The 19,384-nt window shown below is 43.2% G+C and overlaps 2 protein-coding genes across 2 annotated transcripts; both read left to right on the forward strand.

Moving 5' to 3' along the window:
- Positions 1-3,648: 3,648 nt before the first annotated feature.
- On the forward strand, positions 3,649-4,643 carry LOC129552127 (olfactory receptor 9A4-like). Its single transcript, XM_055420293.2, is given in 2 exon segments — positions 3,649-3,712; positions 3,715-4,643. Coding segments are annotated over 2 exon segments (993 nt in total).
- An 11,149-nt stretch (positions 4,644-15,792) lies between these two features.
- Positions 15,793-16,785, forward strand: LOC129552128 (olfactory receptor 9A4-like). Its single transcript, XM_055420294.2, is given in 2 exon segments — positions 15,793-15,977; positions 15,980-16,785. Coding segments are annotated over 2 exon segments (936 nt in total). The 5' UTR covers positions 15,793-15,847.
- The last annotated feature ends 2,599 nt before the right edge of the window (positions 16,786-19,384 follow it).

A 19,384-nucleotide genomic window follows, 5' to 3' on the forward strand; every position in this document is an offset into this window, starting at 1 on the left:
ATAAAAAATTAAAAAAAAATTTTCTAACCTGCAACATTACCAAATTCATTGATGAGTTCTATTAGTTTTCTGGTAGAATCTTTAGGATCTGCTACATGTAGTATCATGTCATCTGTAAACAGTGACAGTTTAACTTTTCCAATTTGTATTCCCTTTACTTCTTTTAACTTCTCTGATTTCTGTAATTAGGACTTCCAAACTGTGTTGAATAAGTTACCAGGAGTAGTTTTAAATGGAAGCTGTTTTAACAAGGTAAATATGAATATTTTAAATGTTATTTTGCTATTTTATTTAGCATCCCAGACATCACATTTACATACTATTTTTGGGGGGTCTGTTTTGTATGTTTCTTCTTCATCCTTTACCTCTCACTTCAGACAGGTCAGGAAGGTGCCCTGGTAGCATTTCAGTTCAGTTCAGTCACTCAGTCGTGTCCGACACTTTGCAACACAATGGACTGCAGCACGCCAGGCCTCCCTGTCTTAGCACCTAGGGTAACATATAGCTGAACAGCACAGCTGGAATGCATGCAGGTTAGAGAGACTGGAACCAGCTGTGGCATTCACAGGCTATAGGCTGGTGTGCCAGGCAGTTTCTCCCTCGTCTTTCTCTCTTCCCAGGTTCCCATAACTGTGGTCAGAGTATCTGCTGGGTGGAATGCAGAGATCATCGGAAAAAGATGGCATTCCTGGGGACTGGGATGAAGGGAAACTTTTGACAGAGGCTATTTGGTGGCTGTTGTGTTTTGATATGTTTTAGAGCCAGCTGAGGTGTCTTCTGTGTGGGTGTCCAGGCTCTGCAGGGCTGAATGGAATCAGGGAGACACAGAAGAGAGCAGGGTCTGGCTGTTTTCTGACCGTTTTGATGACAACCAGGACTTGGGGTCTGAGGGAAGGCCAGCTGGGTGCTGAGAATCTCCTTGCCCCAGAGATTTCAAGTTTGCCCACTTAGAACTTATCCATGTTCTAAACTTGATTAGCCTCTAGAGGAAAAGGGAAAAGTTTCTTTGACTCTCCTTTCACTGCTTCTCTAGGGATTCTCTGAACTTGGATGATTTATTTCCTTGGTGAATAAGTCTCCTTGGGGACAGAGAGATGAAGAAAAGAAGGGGAGAGAGAGAGACAGAGACACATGGTGGGGCTCTCATAGAACTTTGATCGTTGGACTTCCCTTTAAGCTGCTAGTGTGAGGTGTTCCCTCTTTCGCTGAGAGTGAAGGCAGCAGTTGCTTGCTCTGGCTTACAGACAGTGCTCAGCACTCATCAGGCGGGGGGTACCCAGGGCTGATCCCGGAGCCGTTGATCTTTGCAGTCCAGTTCCCTTCTCTGGAGGTGAGTATATGCCATGGGTTCCCCTCTGCGAAAGAGTGAGCAAGAGAAGATGAGGATAAGAAGTTCCAGGCTTGCTACCATGTAGAAGAAAGACATGTGGCATGCGAAGGGTAGACTCAGGGAGCTGCATGGTGAACCAACTCTACATCCACTGTTTCCTCTAGGGCAAAGGGCACATGCAGCTGTTCTCAGTGCTGGTGACAGACGGCTCTGCCATTACCGAAGACCCTGCTCTCTCACTTCTCCGCATTTCCTCCTTTTGTACACTTGCCATTCTGCAGGGGATCGCCAGGGAGAGAGGCCACAGACTGACCACAGCAGTCCTCACTAAAGAGTGAAAGAGAGCCCTATCCTACAGTAAGAGGAAGAGGAGGTCAGTATGGGCATCCTTTTCTATTCGTTGACCTGATAGTGATTCATCCACTGATGTATTTACTGCGTAAATATTAGAAGAGCACTTGTTCACTCTGTGTCAGGCTCTGTTCTTAGCACTGGAGTTGTGATGATGAACTAGAAAGACAGACTCCTTCGAAGTATTTCCATTTCAAGAGAAAGATACAGTCTAAAGGGAGGACCGAGGATGAAGAAGCACATGTATTTCTTGAGAGATTCAGTAAGTGCCCCCAGGGCTAGAGGCATGTGCGGTAAGGGAAGGAATCCAGTTATCCTAAAGAACTCAGGGTGATCCATTTTGGTGTTTTCTGACACTTTTCCTTACTTGTAGGACTCAGGAGATAATGGAGGACATCAGTTCAGTTCAGTTCAGTTCATTCGCTCAGTCGTGTCCGACTCTTTGCGACCCCATGAATCACAGCACGCCAGGCCTCCCTATCCATCACCAACTCCCGGAGTTCACTCAAACTCATGTCCATCGAGTCGGTGATGCCATGCAGCCATCTCATTCTCTGTCGTCCCCTTCTCCTCCCACCCTCAATCCCTCCCAGCATCAGAGTCTTTTCCAGTGAGTCAACTCGTCGCATGAGGTGGGCCAAAGTATTGTATTTAGCATCAGTCCTTCCATAAGCCCATATTCTCCGGGGACTTTTCCATACTTTTCCATACTTCCTATGGTCCTCAGACCATAGCTGGTTGGAAATAGGGACACACTACACATTTGGAAGTCTCTTCTTCCTAGAACTAGAGATTTGAGACACCAGAAGGCCGGTGGATGCTACTTTAAGTCACAATTCTAGTTCCAGGTTCCAGATTATGCAGGATAAATGGGAGTGATGAAGTTGGCAAGAAAAGTCCCAGCGTCTTCACTCCTCTTGTTCCCCTACACTCTGATGACAAGAGGAATCAGCATCTCAGAGCTGGAGGTCACAAACTGGGAGCTGCTGAGGCTTTTCCTGCTTGGAGGAGACAAATTCACTGAAATGAGAGGTATAAAGTGACTTCTCCCATAAGAATAAGGAAAAAGAAGTGGACAGCTCACTCCAGGGAGCCTGCTGCCCAGACGTGAGGAAAAGACTCAATAGTTTGTCTCAAAACAGCTCTTATCTTAGGACATCAACCCCACCTCCTTGTCTGTCATCCTTCCCAAGAGGCAAAATGATGATACAAATAACCGAATAGGAAACGTTAAAGGGAAGGTAAGGCAAATGAATCTGTGTTCAAAGGAAGGAAGGAGAAGGAACCATGTCCCAGTGAGACTGACAAGGAATACTTTCTAGGAACTGTTGAGATGCAGCAGTTATTTCAGGGCATGGACATAACAGGCCCAGAAGACAGATTAGGACACTCAGGATGAAAGGGGTCATGCTCTAAATGAGTATGTTGTGGCCAGAGAAGTAGACAGGGTGGGCAGGGTTGGTGGCAGAATTAGAGGCAGATTGTCCAGTGAATTGAGAGACAACGGTGATTCCTTTGGTTGGTGTGTTCTTACGCATAGAGTAATATTGGTGACTTTTTCTTATCTTACTGGAGATACACACTTATACTGATATATTATACATGCTTGTAATTGTTATTCAGTCACTAAGTTGTGTCCAGCTCTTTGTGACCCCATGGACTGTAGCCCACCAGGCTCCTCTGTCTGTGGGTTTTCCCAGACAAGAATACTGGAGTGAGTTGCCATTTTCTCCTCCAGGGCATCTTCCTGGATCCAGTAACTAACCCATGTCTGCTGCAATGGCAGGCATATTCTTTACCACTGAACCACCAGGGAAGCCCACATATTGTTTATAAAACACTTAACATCAACTTTGTGCAGAGAATAGTGAAATATGAACACGCCTGGTCATTCTATGGAGACTGAAAGAGCAAGAGATGATATCTTGTCAGACTGTGATTGTCTTTAGTGCTTTGAAATTAGCCGCATGTTGTCTCTCCTTTGCCCTCCAGATTTCAAAAAGAGCAGAAGCACCCAGCTAAATGTTGAAAAATTAGCGCCACGGAATTTTATCTCCTTGGCTTCCCTGGCTCTAAAGAACTACACAATATTCTCTTTGCCACCTTCCTTTTCTTCTACTCTGTGTCATTAATTGGAAACATGGTCATTATCTTTATGGTCTGCATTGATAAACGTCTTCAGTCCCCCATGTATTTCTTCCTGGGCCACCTCTCTGTCCTAGAGATGCTGACCACAACTGTGACTGTCCCCTTGATGCTCTGGGGTCTGCTACTTCCTGGGATGCCGGTAGTATCTTTGACTGCATGCTGTGTACAACTGTATTTGTACCTGTCTTTGGGGACGTCGGAGTTGTTATTATTCTCTTCCATGGCTGTGGACCGTTACTTAGCTGTCTGTAACCCTCTGCGGTACAACACCATTATGAACAGCCACACCTGTCTCTGGGTGGTAATTGCATCCTGGGCATTTGGCTTCCTGTTTCAAATCTGGCCAGTCTATGCCACGTTTCATCTTACTTTCTGCAAGTCCAATGTGCTAGACCATTTTTACTGTGACATAGGACAGCTGTTCAAACTATCATGTGATAAAGCCCGTTTCACAGAGTTTATGCTTTTTTTAATGGCTATTTTTTTTCTTTTTGGTTCTTTGATGCCTACAATTATCTCCTACACCTACATCATCTCTACCATCCTCAAGATCCCTTCAGGCTCTCGACGCTGGAAAACCTTCTCTACATGTGCCTCCCACTTCACCTGTGTCCTGATCGGCTACAGCAGCTCTTTGTTCCTCTATGTGAAGCTCAATCAAACACAGGCAGCTGAGTATAACAGAGTGGCATCACTGATGGTTTTAGTGGTGAACCCTTTTCTGAACCCTTTTATCTTCACCCTCCGGAATGACAAATTCACAGAGGTGTTTCGAGATGTCATGAAAAGCTGCTACCGACTCCTCAAGGATTAGCTGTGTCATAATGGACTCACCATGGACTCATCATCTTGGGCCTGAGTAAGCTGAGAGCTCTGATTCAAATCTGAAATAATCATTTCATCATCAAGTAGTTTATGATCTATGATGTGACGTTTAGCTTTGAATAATCACTTCCATATTTTTCAGCAGATATATTCATTTATACACATTATTCTAGTTAAAATATATCTCACAAAATAAGTTTAATGCAACTTCTCTGGTGTTCCAGTGGTAAAGAATTCGCTTGCCAATGCAGGGAAATAGGTTTGATCACTTGTCCGGAATCCAACATGTCACAGGCAACTAAGCTTGTGTACCACAACTATTGAAGCCTGTGTGCCCTAGAGCCTGTGCTCTGCAAAAGAGAAGCCATCACAATAAGAAGCCTGAGCCCCAGCTGGAGAGTAGCCCTGACTCATCCCAACTAGCAAAAGCCCGAGTGCAGTAAAAAGACCCAGCATGAAAAAAATAATAATAAATAAAATTAAAACAAAGACATAAAATAAAAAAATAAATTCAACAACAAAAAATATAAAAGTGTTCATGATTATTAAAAATAACCCTGAAATATTTGAATGGGAAATGTGTAGAAAAGTGTCATTCATTCTCTGGCAGCTGACCTAAATTTTGAATCTAGGTACTGGGTCATCTTCACCTATATTGTCCTGTTTCCCTGGTTTTCTCAAAGCCTCAGCTTCCAATATGATTTCCATGAGTGATGCCAAGTCCAACTCCAGGGTTTAACCTTTTCTTGTGGCTTCTGGCCCAAGGTGAAACAGTGATGGTGCCTTCCTAGAGATTTTCTCAACCAGCGGTTGTAAGAGGAATTCACGCCTTACCAGCATCAAGGTTGAATGTGTTAATACAGACAAGTCTCTATCTATTTAGTTTGTGAAAATATTTAGCTCTAGGAAATGGATCAGAAGACTCAAGCAGATGGGGAGAGGGACATTGATGTTCCATCATTCCATTTGATTTTTAACTATGACTTGTACTCGTTTTATGAAAAATGGCAATTGTTTTTGCAAATGTAAAAATAAATATTTCAGATGTGATTTTGCAATTTTACTCAGCATCTCAGCCATTCTCACTTTTATGAAGCACTTTTGGGATTAATTTTGAATACTTTTCAAACCTTTATCCCTCAATCCAAGCAGCTGAGGTTTTTGAGCAGGGCTCCAAAACCCAATCACATTTGAAGACCTAGAGGGAAACGTATGGCTGAACAGCCCCACTTGGAATGCATGCATGTTGGAGAGATGGGAATGGGCCATGGCATTAACACATTGGTGGTACTCATTGGTGGCAGATCCTCTCTGTGGATCTCTGACCAGGATCCATAAATATGACCAGAGGGTGTGTGGTACAGAGGGCAGAGATCATCTGGGAAAGACGGGCTTCTTGTAACCCTGGAGATGAAGAGAGAATCTGGACAGAAGTCTATTTGGCCACTAGATTTCTGACAAGCGTCTTGAATCCACTGGTGGGTTCACAGCTTGGGGGTGGCTTAGGCTCTGTATGGCTCCATGTAGTCAGGGAGAAGCACATAGCAGCTGTGTTGGCTGGTTTTGACAGCTGGGAATGTGTGGTAGTGGGTAAGGAAGGTCCAGGGAGTAAGGCAGCCTGGGTGTTGAGAAGCTCCTGACTGGGAGCTTTCAGTTTTGCCCACTGCACACAACATCCCTGGTCTCCAACTTGATTAGCCTCAGGTGGGAAGAGTGGAAGTTTTTTCAGCTTTTCCTTGACGATATCCCTGGTGTGTCTCTGAACCTGTGCAAATTTCTTCCTCAGTGAATAACCATCCTTGGGGGTAGACAAGGAAGAGGAGGAAAGAGGCAGAGAGAATGAGAGACAGGGAGACAGCCAGATTCCTCTTAGCACCATTATTTCTGTACTTCAAGTTTCTGCACTTGGTTAGTTATTCCTCATTATGAATGAAGACAGCAGAATCAGGCTGTCTCCCAAGCATTGCCTTGTATTATCCATGTAGGGGTGGCGGTTGATGCCTGAGGGGCAGGAGACCTTTTAGTCCTTCCCTTTCTCTCTGAGATCAATGTCTTCCAAGCGACTCTCCTCTGTGAAGGAGAGAATAGAAAAGCATCTCTTTGGGAAGCCTGAGCTGGGTTGTCTTCTCAAACAAGGAGTAAATTGAGGCAGCTGCAGGGTAGACCAGCTGTACTTCAGACCATCCCTCCACAGCAAAGAGCAGGGTGAGGATGTGCAGTGCTGGGTGTAGGCACAGCCCTCTGCCTGAGAGACCCACGACCCGGCTCTCTCTTCATCTCTTCTTTATACCACTTCTCAGTTTGTAAAGGATCTGTAGCAAGAGAGATTACAAACTGACTGGACAATGCTTTAGAAAAGAGTGAGTGGAGGGAATGCTAGTCAGGTTGTACATTCTTTGTCTATTCTATTGTTCTTTAATCTACTAATTGATACATTCACTCAATAATATTTATAGAGGACACATTTTGTCACACTCTCTTCTTATCACTGGTTGTGAAACTAGAAGGGCAAAGAAGGTTCCTTCAAGGTTCTTAATTCTAATGTGGGATTTTGATGTTAAAATGATAAGTAAAAATGTAATATGATTTGAGATGTTGATGAAAGCCAACAGAAAGAGAAATACAGCCTAAAGAGTTTAGAGAGTGAGCTGTGTTTGTGTTGTTTTACAGGCGATGATGTATTAAAGAGATCAATTGAGCAAAAGTATGCATCTAGTGAGTGAGGAGCCTGGCAAGTAAGGAACTAGTACATCTAGTTTGGTATCTTCTAACATTTTCCTTGCTCTAGGGCTTTCGACAAAACAAAAAAAATCAGAGGCAAGCAGTTACGTTTTTGGGGACTTTAAAAGTTGCTCTATGAAGTTGAGATGATGGCAGTTTGGTCCGAGGGACAGACTATCAATTTTAAGGTCTGGCTCCTTGCCTCAACTAGAGATTTGGGGCCTCAGAATATAGAGGATGTTGCCTCTAAATTACAGCTGCTTTTTTGTGTCCTGGTCCTCAAATGGAGACTGTGTCGGACAGATGGGATGAAAGGATGGAAGTCCCGATCGTCTTCATTCCTTGGGACCTCTTCTCCCTCTTGGCATGTGACACCACATGGAAATATAATGTCAGAGCTTGAGGTCATCAGCTTGCAGCTGGCCAGGTTCTTCCTGCTTAGAGAAGACACATTCACTGAAAGCACAGATGGAAGATATCTTTTTATCACAAGAAAAAAGTTGAAGAAGTGGATAATCCATACTAGGGAGCGGAAAACCATTTACCTCAGATTGAGTCTTGAACTCATGTGCTGAGATTCAAACCCAGCCCAAACCCTCGGTACCTGTTTTCAGGACCTATCAGAGCCCAGGTTCTTGATGTCTCATCTCAGAACCAATTCAGTGAGAGACAAAGTGATAAGTAAGAAGTGGATTTCTTTAGAGTAGAGAGAAGCACACTCCACAGAGTGTGGGCCATCTCAGAGGGCAAGTCTGGCTGCCGTGAAATGTGGCATGGTTAGCTTTTATGGGTTTTGTAATTTCATAGGTCTATGAGTGGGAGGATTATTCCAATTATTTTGAGAAAGGGGTAGAGAGTTCTAGAATTTGGGCCACCACCCACTTTTTGGTCTTTATGGGGTCGCGGAGAGTTGGACACGACCGAGCGACTGAACTGAACTGAACTGAACTGAAACCATCATCGCACCTCTGGGTGTGTCATATAGCTTTCTGATTGAGGATCAGTTCAGTTCAGTCACTCAGTTGTGTCTGACTCTTTATGACCACATGGACTACAGCACACCAGGCTTCCTTGTCCATCACCAACTCTCAGAGCTTCCTCAAACTCATGTCCATCAAGTCGGTGACGCCATCCAACCATCTCATCCTCTGTTGTCCCTGTCTCCTCCCGCCTTCAATCTTTCCCAACATCAGGTTCTTTTCTAGTAAGTCAATTCTTCGCATCAGGTGGCCAAAGCATTTTAACTTCAGCTTCAACATCAGTCCTTCCAATGAGTATTCAGGACTGATTTCCTTTAGAATTGGCTGGTTTGATCTCCTTGTTGTCCAAGGGACTCTCAATAGTCTTCTCTAACACCACAGTTCAAAAGCGTCGATTCTTCAGTGCTCAGCCTTCTTTATGGTACAACTTTCACATCCATACGTGACCACTGGAAAAACCAGAGCTTGTTTTCAAGGTCTAGTCAAAGTCGACTTGTCTTCCATCTTGGACCCATTTGATTCTAATCTGTTTATGTTGTGTCCTTAAGCGATGTCATTCTATATCATTCTTTCAAAAGTTGTGCCCTACCCCTTTTCCTCCTGTTAACACTCTCAGCAGGGCAAACTCAGAGTCCTAACCAGTGGACCACAGGGAATCCCAGGGATACTTTCTTAAATCTGTTCACATACAGAAGTTTTTTCAGGACATGGAGAAAACAGGCACAGAACACAATTTACAGTTGATTATGGTCACTTCCCTGATGGTTTCAGTAGTTATTGTTTCCCTAATGGTTTAAGTAGTTATTCCTTTCCTCAATCCTTCACCCTCTGAAGTGACAAAGTCATAGGAGCACTTTGCGATGGAATAAAATTATGTTGTCATCTCTTTTCAAGGAGTATTTGCAAGATAATGGTCTTTACTTCCTCAACTTCTCCCCCTCTCTGTCCTACAAAATAACCAGGCATCCGCAACCCCCAAAATATTAGTCTGAGATATTAGTCTGCCATCTTCTTGGTCAATCGGCTTTCCAAATAAAGTATTCCTTGCCTCAACACGTTGTCTCTTGGTTTCTTGGTCAGTCCTGTGGTGAGCAGACTGATGCTGGACTTGTTAACAAATTCTAGGTTTGACACTTTGCCAGCTCACCAAATTTTTACTTACTGATTTAATTTTCCTTTTATCAGCAAATCAGTTTATAACCTTGTTTTATGTTTGTTTCTACTGAACAACATGTTGCTTAATATGTATTACTGATTCACTAATGTTGACACACAGCCAACAGACTGTAACTCATGCCTGAAAGAAGTTTATCAAACAGGTATTTTAGATGATGATGCTTGTTTAATACTTATTTAGGCTTCCCTGGTAACTCAGCTGGTAAAGAATCCACCTGCAGTGCAGGAGACCCTGATTCAATTCCTGGGTCAGGAAGATCCCCTGGAGAAGGGACAGGCTACTCATTCTAGTATTCTCGGGCTTCCCTGGTGACTCGGAGGATAAAGAATTTGCCTGCATTGTGGGAGACCTGGGTTCAGTCCCTGGGTTGGGAAGATCCCCTGGAGGAGGGAACGGCTACCCACCCAGTATTCTCACCTGGAGAATCCTCACAGAGAGAGGAGCCTGGTGGGCTACAATCCATGGGGTTGCAAAGAGTCGGACAAGACTGAGCAACTAAGCACAGCACAAGCTTATTTTCCCCACAAGGCACCTAACAGTGTTCTTGCACTTAGCACCAGGAGATCAGCATTTCAGCATTATGTTTGAGAACCATCTTAAGCAACAAAATCACCAACAAAATGCAAAGAAATGCCAAAAACATGTTGCTAATTAGATAGCACAAAATATATTTATTTATGGTATAGGAGCTGCAACAAGAAGGCAGGGTTGTTGCCTTCTTTAACCTCCGTTGAGAACTGTGCTCCAGGTGACTTCAATTTTCTACTATGAGCATACATGCCCATGTTGATTAATGACCTTGAATGTGCTTGGAAATGTTGACTTTGGAGCTCCACATAAGTTTTTGAGAGTAGATGAATGTGTAAATATAGAACGTGTGAATAATGAGGATTGACGCTACCATTCTCTTGTTGGGTCTATTTGTTTTGTGTCACTTGAGGTAATGAATTAAACTACTATGAACATTAAATCAGATCTTTGTGACTATGTGTTTTCAGTTCTTAGATAAATACCTGGGAGCAGAATTGCTATGTCAAGGGGGTAGGTATATCCTTAGCTTTAAGAAACGGACAGAATTTTTCCTGTTGGGTTTTGCTAGTATACACTCCTTCCTACTTCTGAAGTGTCTGTTTGGCTCCTGTGGCCTTAAACAACACTGGAGGGGCCTCTAGGGTCAATTAACCATGGCCTGAATTAGAGAAGCTGCCTGTGCAATAGAGGTTCTGAGAGAAAATATCTACCTACCTCTGATTTCCTCATATGCCAGCAGCTTTACTTCACATTCAATGAACAGTCATGATAGGAAATGATGACTGGAGCTCAGAGGCGAACAGGCAGTAACTGGGACAGTGGTGGCCTGGGCAGCTGGCAGCACAGTTCCCTGGAGATGAGCATCTCTGGGATGTGTCTTTCCTTCACGATGTAATTACTGACTCCTTGTATGTTACTATCATTACTGGGAACTCACATGGTGAACACGGATATAAAAATTTCCTGCAACTTCCTGTGGAAATCTGTCAGGGTGGCCCCAACAGAATCTCATTTCAATAGATTATAGATAGATACAACTTTCTGGAGGGTGATGGTATATCAGCTAAGATATGTAATATGATTTAGGAAGCTATTACTGTGCAAATGTACATGTTACAGGTGACGGTATTTATTGCAGCATCATTATACTAGTGAAAAACTGGAAAAGATGCAATGTTCTTGAGCAAGGTACTCAATAATTACATGGTGGTTATTTTCATAAGGTGAATATTTATTTAGTAATCACTTGAAATGTGAAAGTGCTAATATAGAAAGGTTTCATATGCAAACAAACACACACATAAATATATAACAAAGAGAAAGTAGCAAGGCATTATGTTGACTGAACTAGCAAGTAAAGTCCATATAGAGATACGCATGTGTATTATACAAAATTCTGTGTGGACATAATAGAAATTAATCATAGTATTTAGGTGTATGAGATGAATAGGAGAATTGTACATTGGTGAGGGGGAGTTTATTTTCTATTCCTCTAGAAAATTTTATTTTCTTACCAGGAGTTGTTTTAAATGGAAGTTGTTTTTAACAAGGTAAATATAAATACTTTAAATGTAATTTTGCTATCTTATTCAGCATCCCAGCTGTCCTCACTTTTCTATACTATTAATACTTGGGGGAGTCAGTCCTGTAGATTGCTCCTTCTGCCTGTACGTCTCACTTCAGGCAGGTCAGGAAGGTGCCCTGGTAGCATTTGGCACCGAAGGGAATATATGAATGAGCAGCACAGTTGGAATGTATGCAGGGTGGAGAGCCTAGAAGGGTCTGTGGCATTCACAGGCTGTGAGGTTAGGGTGCATGGCAGATCCTCCCTCCTCTTTCTCTCTTCCCAGGTTCCCATAACTGTGGTCAGAGTATCTGCTGGGTGGAATGCAGAGATCATCGGAAAGGATGGGATTCCTGGGGATTGGGATGAAGGAAAACTTTTGACAGAGGCTATTTGGTGGCTGTTGGGTTTTGATATGTTTTAGAGCCAGCTGAGGTGTCTTCTGTGTGGGTGTCCAGGCTCTGCAGGGCTGAATGGAATCAGGGAGACACAGAAGAGAGCAGGGTCTGGCTGTTTTCTGACCGTTTTGATGACAACCAGGACTTGGGGTCTGAGGGAAGGCCAGCTGGGTGCTGAGAAACTCCTTGCCCCAGAGATTTCAAGTTTGCCCACTTAGAACTTTTCCATGTTTAAACTTGATTAGCCTCAAGAGGAAAAGGGAAAAGTTTCTCTGACTCTCTTTTCACTGATTCCCTAGGGATTCTCTGAACTTGACAGATTTAGTTAATCAGTGAACCAGTCTCTCTGGGGACAGCGAGGTGAAGGAAAAAGGAGAGAGAGACAGAGAACCAGGGTCGGGCTCTCTCAGAACTTTTATTACTAGACTTACCCCTCAGTTGCTGGTGCAAGGTGTTCCCTCTTTCACTGAGAGTGGAGGGAGCAGGAGTTTGCTGTGACCCACAGACCTTGCCCAGCACTCATCAAGCAGGGGGTACGCAGGGCTGATCCCGGAGCCATAGAATTTTGCAGTCCAGTCCCCTTCTCTGGAGGTGAGTGTCTGCCAGTGGTTTCCCTCTGTGAAGGAGCTAGCAGGAGAGGATTAGGACAGAGAGTACTGGGCTCTGTTACCTTGTAGAGGAAAGACACCTGGAACGTGACGAGTGGATGAAGGGAGCTGCATGGCGAACCCGTGTTTCCTTCGGAGCAGAAAACACATTTTGCTGTTCCGAGTGCTGGCGACAGACACAGCTCTTGTCGGTACCTGAGACCCTGCTCTCGCATCTCTCCTTGATTCTTCTGTGAATGCTTCCTATTCTGTAGGGGATCCCCAGGAAGAGAGGCCACAGGTTGTCCAGACAAGTCCTCTGTATAGAGTGAAAGAGAGTCCTATCCTGTAAGCAGAAAGAAAGGCGGGTCAGGATGGATACTCTGTTCATTCATTGACATGTTTGTGATTCATTCACTGATTTATTTACTGAGTAAATATTGAAAGAGTACATGTTTACTCTGTGTCATACTTTGTTCTTGGCACCAGAGGTGTGACGATGAATGAAAAAGACAAGCTTCCTCGAGGAACTTCAATTTCAGCTCCTGACGAGAGCTGCTGCTGCTACTGCTGCTGCTGCTGCTAAGTCACTTCAGTCGTGTCCGACTCTGTGCGACCCCATAGACGGCAGCCCACCAGGCTTCCCCATTCCTGGGATTCTCCAGCCAAGAACACTGCAGTGGGTTGCATTTCCTTCTCAAATGCATGAAAGTGAAGTTGCTCAGTCGTATCCGACTCCTAGCGACACCATGGACTGCAGCCTACCAGGCTCCTCCATCCATGGGATTTTCCAGGCAAGAGTACTGGAGTGGGTTGCCATTTCCTTCTCCCTTGATGAGAGCTCAGTTCAGTTCAGTCACTCAGTCGTGTCCGACTCTTTGCGACCCCATGAATCACAGCACGCCAGGCCTCCCTGTCCAACACCAATTCCCGGAGTTCACTCAAACTCATGTCCATCGAGTCGGTGATGCCATCCAGCCATCTCATTCTCCGTTGTCCCCTTCTCCTCCCACCCCCAATCCTTCCCAGCATCAGACTCTTTTCCAGTGAGTCAACTCTTTGCATGAGGTGGCCAAAGTATTGGAGTTTCAGCTTTAGCATCAGTTCTTCCAATGAACACCCAGGATTGATCTCCTTTAGAATGGACTGGTTGGATCTCTTTGCAGTCCAAGCGGCTCGTAAGAGTCTTCTCCAGCACCACAGTTCAAAAGCATCAATTCTTCGGTGCTCAGCTTTCTTCACAGTCCAACTCTCACATCCATACATGACCACGGGAAAAACCATAGCCTTGACTTGACGGACCTTTGTTGGCAAAGTAATGTCTCTGCTTTTTAATATACTATCTAGGTTGGTCATAACTTTCCTTCCAAGGAGTAAGCATCTTTTAATTTCATGGCTGCAATCAGCATCCACAGTGATTTTGGAGCCCCCCAAAATAAAGTCTGACACTGTTTCCACTGTTTCCCCATCTATTTCCCATGAAGTGATGGGACCAGATGCCATGATCTTTGTTTTCTCATTGTTGAGCTTTAAGCCAACCTTTTCACTCTCCTTTTCACTTTCATCAAGAGGCTTTTGAGTTCCTCTTCACTTTCTGCCATAAGGGTGGTATCATCTGCATATCTGAGGTTATTGATATTTCTCCCAGCAATCTTGATTCCAGCTTGTGCTTCTTCCAGCCCAGCGTTCCTCATGATGTACTCTGCATATAAGATAAATAAGCAGGGTGACAATATACAGCCTTGACGTACTCCTTTTCCTATTTGGAACTGGTCTGTTGTTCCATGTACAGTTCTGACTGTTGCTTCCTGACCTGCATACAGGTTTCTCAAGAGGCCGGTCAGGTGGTCTGGTATTCCCATCTCTTTCAGAATTTTTTCTGAGAGCTAGTAGGTGGAAAATACAGCCTAAAGAGAGTACAGAGTGTGAAGAGGCACATGTGTAGCTTTAGGGATTTCTGGAAGTGCCCCAGGGTTATAGTCGTTTGTGCAGTGAGCTGTATGTGGTGGGGGAAGGAATCCAGTTAATCTAAGGAGCTCAGAGTGAGCTGTATTTTCTGACACTTTTCCTTACTTGTAGGACTCAGGAGACTATTGAGGACATAGATGAGTAAATATTCTCTGGGGACTTCCCATACTTCCCCATATTCCTAGGTCCAAGGCTGGTTGAACACGGGGACACATTTCCCATTTGAAAGTCTCTTCTTCCTAGAATGAGAAATTTGAAACCCCAGACAAGCAGAGCATGCTGCCTTATATCATAGCTACTTCCTGGTTCCTGGTTCCGGATTTTGCAGTAGGAATGGGAGTGATGGAAGTTGGCAAGGGCAGTCCCAGTGTCTTCACTTCTCCTGTTCCCCTACACTCTGCAGTCCCCTGGTGACAAGAGGAATCATCACCTCTGAGCTAGAAGTCACAAACTGTGACCTAGTGAGGCTTCTCCTTTTGAGGGGGCACATTCACTGTAATGAACAGAAGAAAGTGATTTTTACCATAGGAATAAGGAGGAAAAATTGGACAGTCAGCTCCAGGAAACCGGCTCCCAGAAGTCTGGAAAAGACTCAATAGTTTGTTTCAAAATAGCTCTTATCTTATGACATTATCCTGAGTGGACCCCACCCCCCGGCCTGTCATCCTTCCCGGGAAGAATGATGACACAGATAACTGAACTGAAAACTTCAAAGTGAAGATGAGGCAAATGAATCTGTGTTCAAAGGAAACAAGGAGAAGGAACCACGTCTCAGTGAGACTGACTAGGAATACTTTCTTGGAACTTGAGATGCAGTGGTTATTTCAGGGCATGGACATAACAGGCCCAGAAGACAGATTAGGACACTCAGGATGGAAGGGGTCATGCTCTAAATGAGTACGTTGTGGCCAGGGAAGTCAATAAGGTGGTTAAGGAAGGGTGCAGGCAGAATGTCTAGTGAATTGAGAGACGAGGGTGATTCCTGGTGTGGGTGTGATATTACACATAGAGTGGTATTGGTGATTATTTCTTACTTAACTGGACATGCCAACTTGTCTTCATATATTATGCATGTTGTTCATAAAACACTTAGCATCAACTTTTTACAGGAAACAGTGCAATGTGGACCCTGCTGCTCATTCTCTGGAGCCTGAGAGCAGGAGGGGATATTTGTCAAACTGTGATTGTCTTTAGTGATTTGAAATTAACAGCATGTTGTCTTTGCTTTGCCCTCTAGATTTCAAAAACTGCAAAAGCACACAGCTGAATGTTGAAAAATTACTCTAGTGTGACTGAATTTTATCCCCTTGGCTTCCCTGGCTTTAAAGAACTATACAGTATTCTCTTTGCCATCTTCCTTTTCTTCTACTCTGTCACATTAATTGGAAATGTGGTCATCATGTCTGTGTTGATAAACGTCTTCAGTCCCCCATGTATTTCTTCCTGGGTCACCTCTCTGTCCTAGAGATCCTGATCATATCTGTGGCCGTCCCTCTGATGCTCTGGGGTCTGCTTCTTCCTGGGATGCAGGCAGTGTCTTTAAATGACTATTGTGTACAATTGTATTTGTACCTGTCTTTGGGAACGTCAGAGTTGTTATTAATAGGAACCATGGCTGTGGACCGTTACGTGGCTGTCTGTAATCCTTTGAGATACAACATCATTATGAACAGACACACCTGTCTCTGGGTGGTAATTGTGTCCTGGGTATTTGGCTTCCTGTTTCAAATCTGGCCAGCCTATGCCACGTTTCATCTTACTTTCTGCAAATCAAATGTGCTAGACCATTTTTACTGTGACCGTGGGCAACTGCTCAAACTATGCTGTGATAACAGTCTTTTCACAGAGTTTATTCTGTTTTTAATGGCTGTTTTCATTATTGTTGATTCGATGATGCCTACAATTGTTTCCTACACCTGCATCATCTCCACCATCCTCAAGATCCCCACCGCCTCTGGCCGCAGGAAAGCCTTCTGTACATGTGCCTCCCACTTCACCTTTGTTGTCATCGGCTATGGCAGCTGCTTGTTGCTCTTTGTGAAACCCAAGCAAACGCAGGCTGCTGAGTACAACAGGGTAGCATCACTGATGATTTTAGTGGTGAACCCTTTTCTGAACCCTTTTATCTTCACCCTCAGAAATGACAAATTCATAGAGGCCTTTCAAAATGTCGTGAAACGCTGCTATCAACTCCTGAAGGATTAGCTGTGTCCTGAGGATGGACTCATTACCTTGGGCCTGAGTAAGCTGAAAGCACTGATTAAAATCTGAAATAATCATTTTCATCTGCAAACTGTGATCTACAAGGTAACTTTTAAATACTGACATTGCTTCAGTTGATAAGTGAGTCATTCCTATATGGTAGACTGTTATTTTTTAAGTGCTTATATTCATTAATCCATATTACTGTAGTTAAAATGCTTCTCACAAAATAAATTTAAGAACTGTAAATATACAAGTTTAAGAATTTGTAAATATACAAATTTAAGAACTGTAAATATACAAAAATCACTGAGATGTTTGAAAGGGAAAAGTGTTCAAAATGTTGTTCATTGTCTTACAGCTGACCTAAATATTTGATTCTAGATGCTGGGTCATCCTCACCTATATTGTTCTGTGATTTTCTGGTTTTCTCACTGCTGAAAATTCCCTATATTACTTCCATGAGTGATACCAAGTCCAGCTTCAGGGATCAACATTATTGAGGCTTCTGCTTCAAGGTTCCACAGTGACATCCTGTAGATTATCTCGACCAGCAATTGCGTTCATCCTCTCCTGGCACTTTCTTTCCTCCTTCCTCTCTGTAGCTCTCTTTCTGTGGTTCCAGGTCTTTGATTCATTTCTGGGTTTTTCTTTTCCTTTCCCCTCACACACTCCGTTTACCACGCTATTTTCCAGCTTCCCACAAATTTGTCCTTCCTCCTTCTCTACAGTACTGGCATTCTCATCATTCCTCTAATCAGCACCCTGGTTCCTAACTGATCCCGTTTCTTGTGTCATTAGCACAATTTTGTCAGTATCTTTTTTACAGCATCTTTGTAATAGCAAAATATTGATAATGGATATCAATAGTGACTGGTTAAATAAATTATGTTTCATCTGTATAATAAAATATCTAGCTATAGAAAGATTAAAGAAGCTCTTTCTTAAATGATTAGAAACAATCTTTGGTCTATATTGTTAAGTGAGAAAAGTAAAGTACATTGAATTTATTATTCGTTTTTTGTGTTAGGAAGGAATAGAAATGCATATAGATTCACATTTGCTTATATTTTCATATGGGCACCATCAGAAAAATCTAATAGGTGGTTTCTAGTGGGATTATAGTAGTGAGAATTGGCAGATAGAATGAGGAGGGGATCAAGACTTTTCACTCTAGGCCCTTCAATATTCTTGTTGTTATTTTTGTAACCATACATATATATGCCTATGAAAAAGTTAATAATTTCTCTTATGTCTTGAGACATGTACTAATTCAGTTTCTCACCCTTTTATGGGTGTACATATTTGTGTAAGTATACCCCCCAATTGGAATTGTATATTTTAAATGTGTGAGCTTTATGGCAGGTGAATTATATCTTTGTAAATTTGGCAAAAGATTGTACATTAGATGGTGGAAAAGTACTATGAAGAAAAGTGAAATAGGAATGAAAGAAACTATCTGTTGGGAGAGTGCTGAAATTTTAAATAAGGTTGTTAGGAAAAGTTTGAAAGAGGTGAAGTAGTGAGTCATGTAGACATTAGTTAAAGAACATTCCAGCCATGCAAACAATAAGCAGAGAGAACCCAGGGAAGGCATAAGCAACATGCTGGAATGGAGTAAGCCAAGATGAGTAAGAGAAAACGAAATCAGAGAGGTAATTGAGATTTACATCATGTAGAGCCTTGTAAGGCTTTTAAAGACGTTTGCTTTTTTTTAGGAGTGAAGGGGAAAACTATTGCAGGGTATTGAAGAAGAGTGACAGAATCTGCCTAATATTTTAACAAGACATTATGACTCCTTGGTAGGCAATCAATTGAAGGACAGTAAGAAAGAAGGAGGGAGATCAGTTAACTTTTGCTGTATCAGACACACACACAAAGCTCCAGTGATGTACAACAGTAAGCTTTTATTTTCCTGCATTAGGGTTTCAGCTTATCAAGGCTAGGCTTAGCTGGTGGCTCTGCTAATCAGGAGGGCTTCTCTGTGAGTCTAAGAGTTGGATGGTAGTCAGCTGGTTCACGGCTGGCTCTCCATTGATGTTGCAACTGGGGTATCTTTCTTCTTTCTGGGCCCAGCAGACTCAGCTGGGCGTGATTTTCCTATAATGATGGCAGAACACAAGAAAGCCCAGCTGAAAACACTAGCGGCCTCTTAGGACCCGGGCTTAGATCTGGCATACTGAATCTTCAGTCTCATTATATTGTTCAAAGCCAGTTACATGGGAAAAAATCCAGAATCAAAGTGTGGATAATATGCTGCTGGAGGACATGAGGCCAGGCAGAGGTTTACCAAGACGTCCTAATGTTCCTCTTGGCTTCACTAAACTCAAGCTGGGCTTATTCCTGACTCTAGGCCCCTGGCATTTGCATTAGAACACTTATAATTGTAAAATCTTTTTCTGTTCCTTTGGGACGTAAACTTTAAAAAAAAAAACCTGCTGCCAGTTTTACATCCCTAGGAGGATTTTCTTGGGACTTGGGAGCCATACCTTTGAAACATAATCATCAAGGAAGAAAGTGCCCTTATTCCCAGTCTCTGTGGGAGGGGATGAGCCTAACTTTGCTGGATACCATATAGCAAGCAGAGATGGACTCATCACAG

This window comes from Moschus berezovskii, chromosome 3 (genome assembly GCF_049115385.1).
Source record: "Moschus berezovskii isolate FMDL1 chromosome 3, NW_MosBer_1.0, whole genome shotgun sequence".
NCBI lineage: Eukaryota > Metazoa > Chordata > Mammalia > Artiodactyla > Moschidae > Moschus > Moschus berezovskii.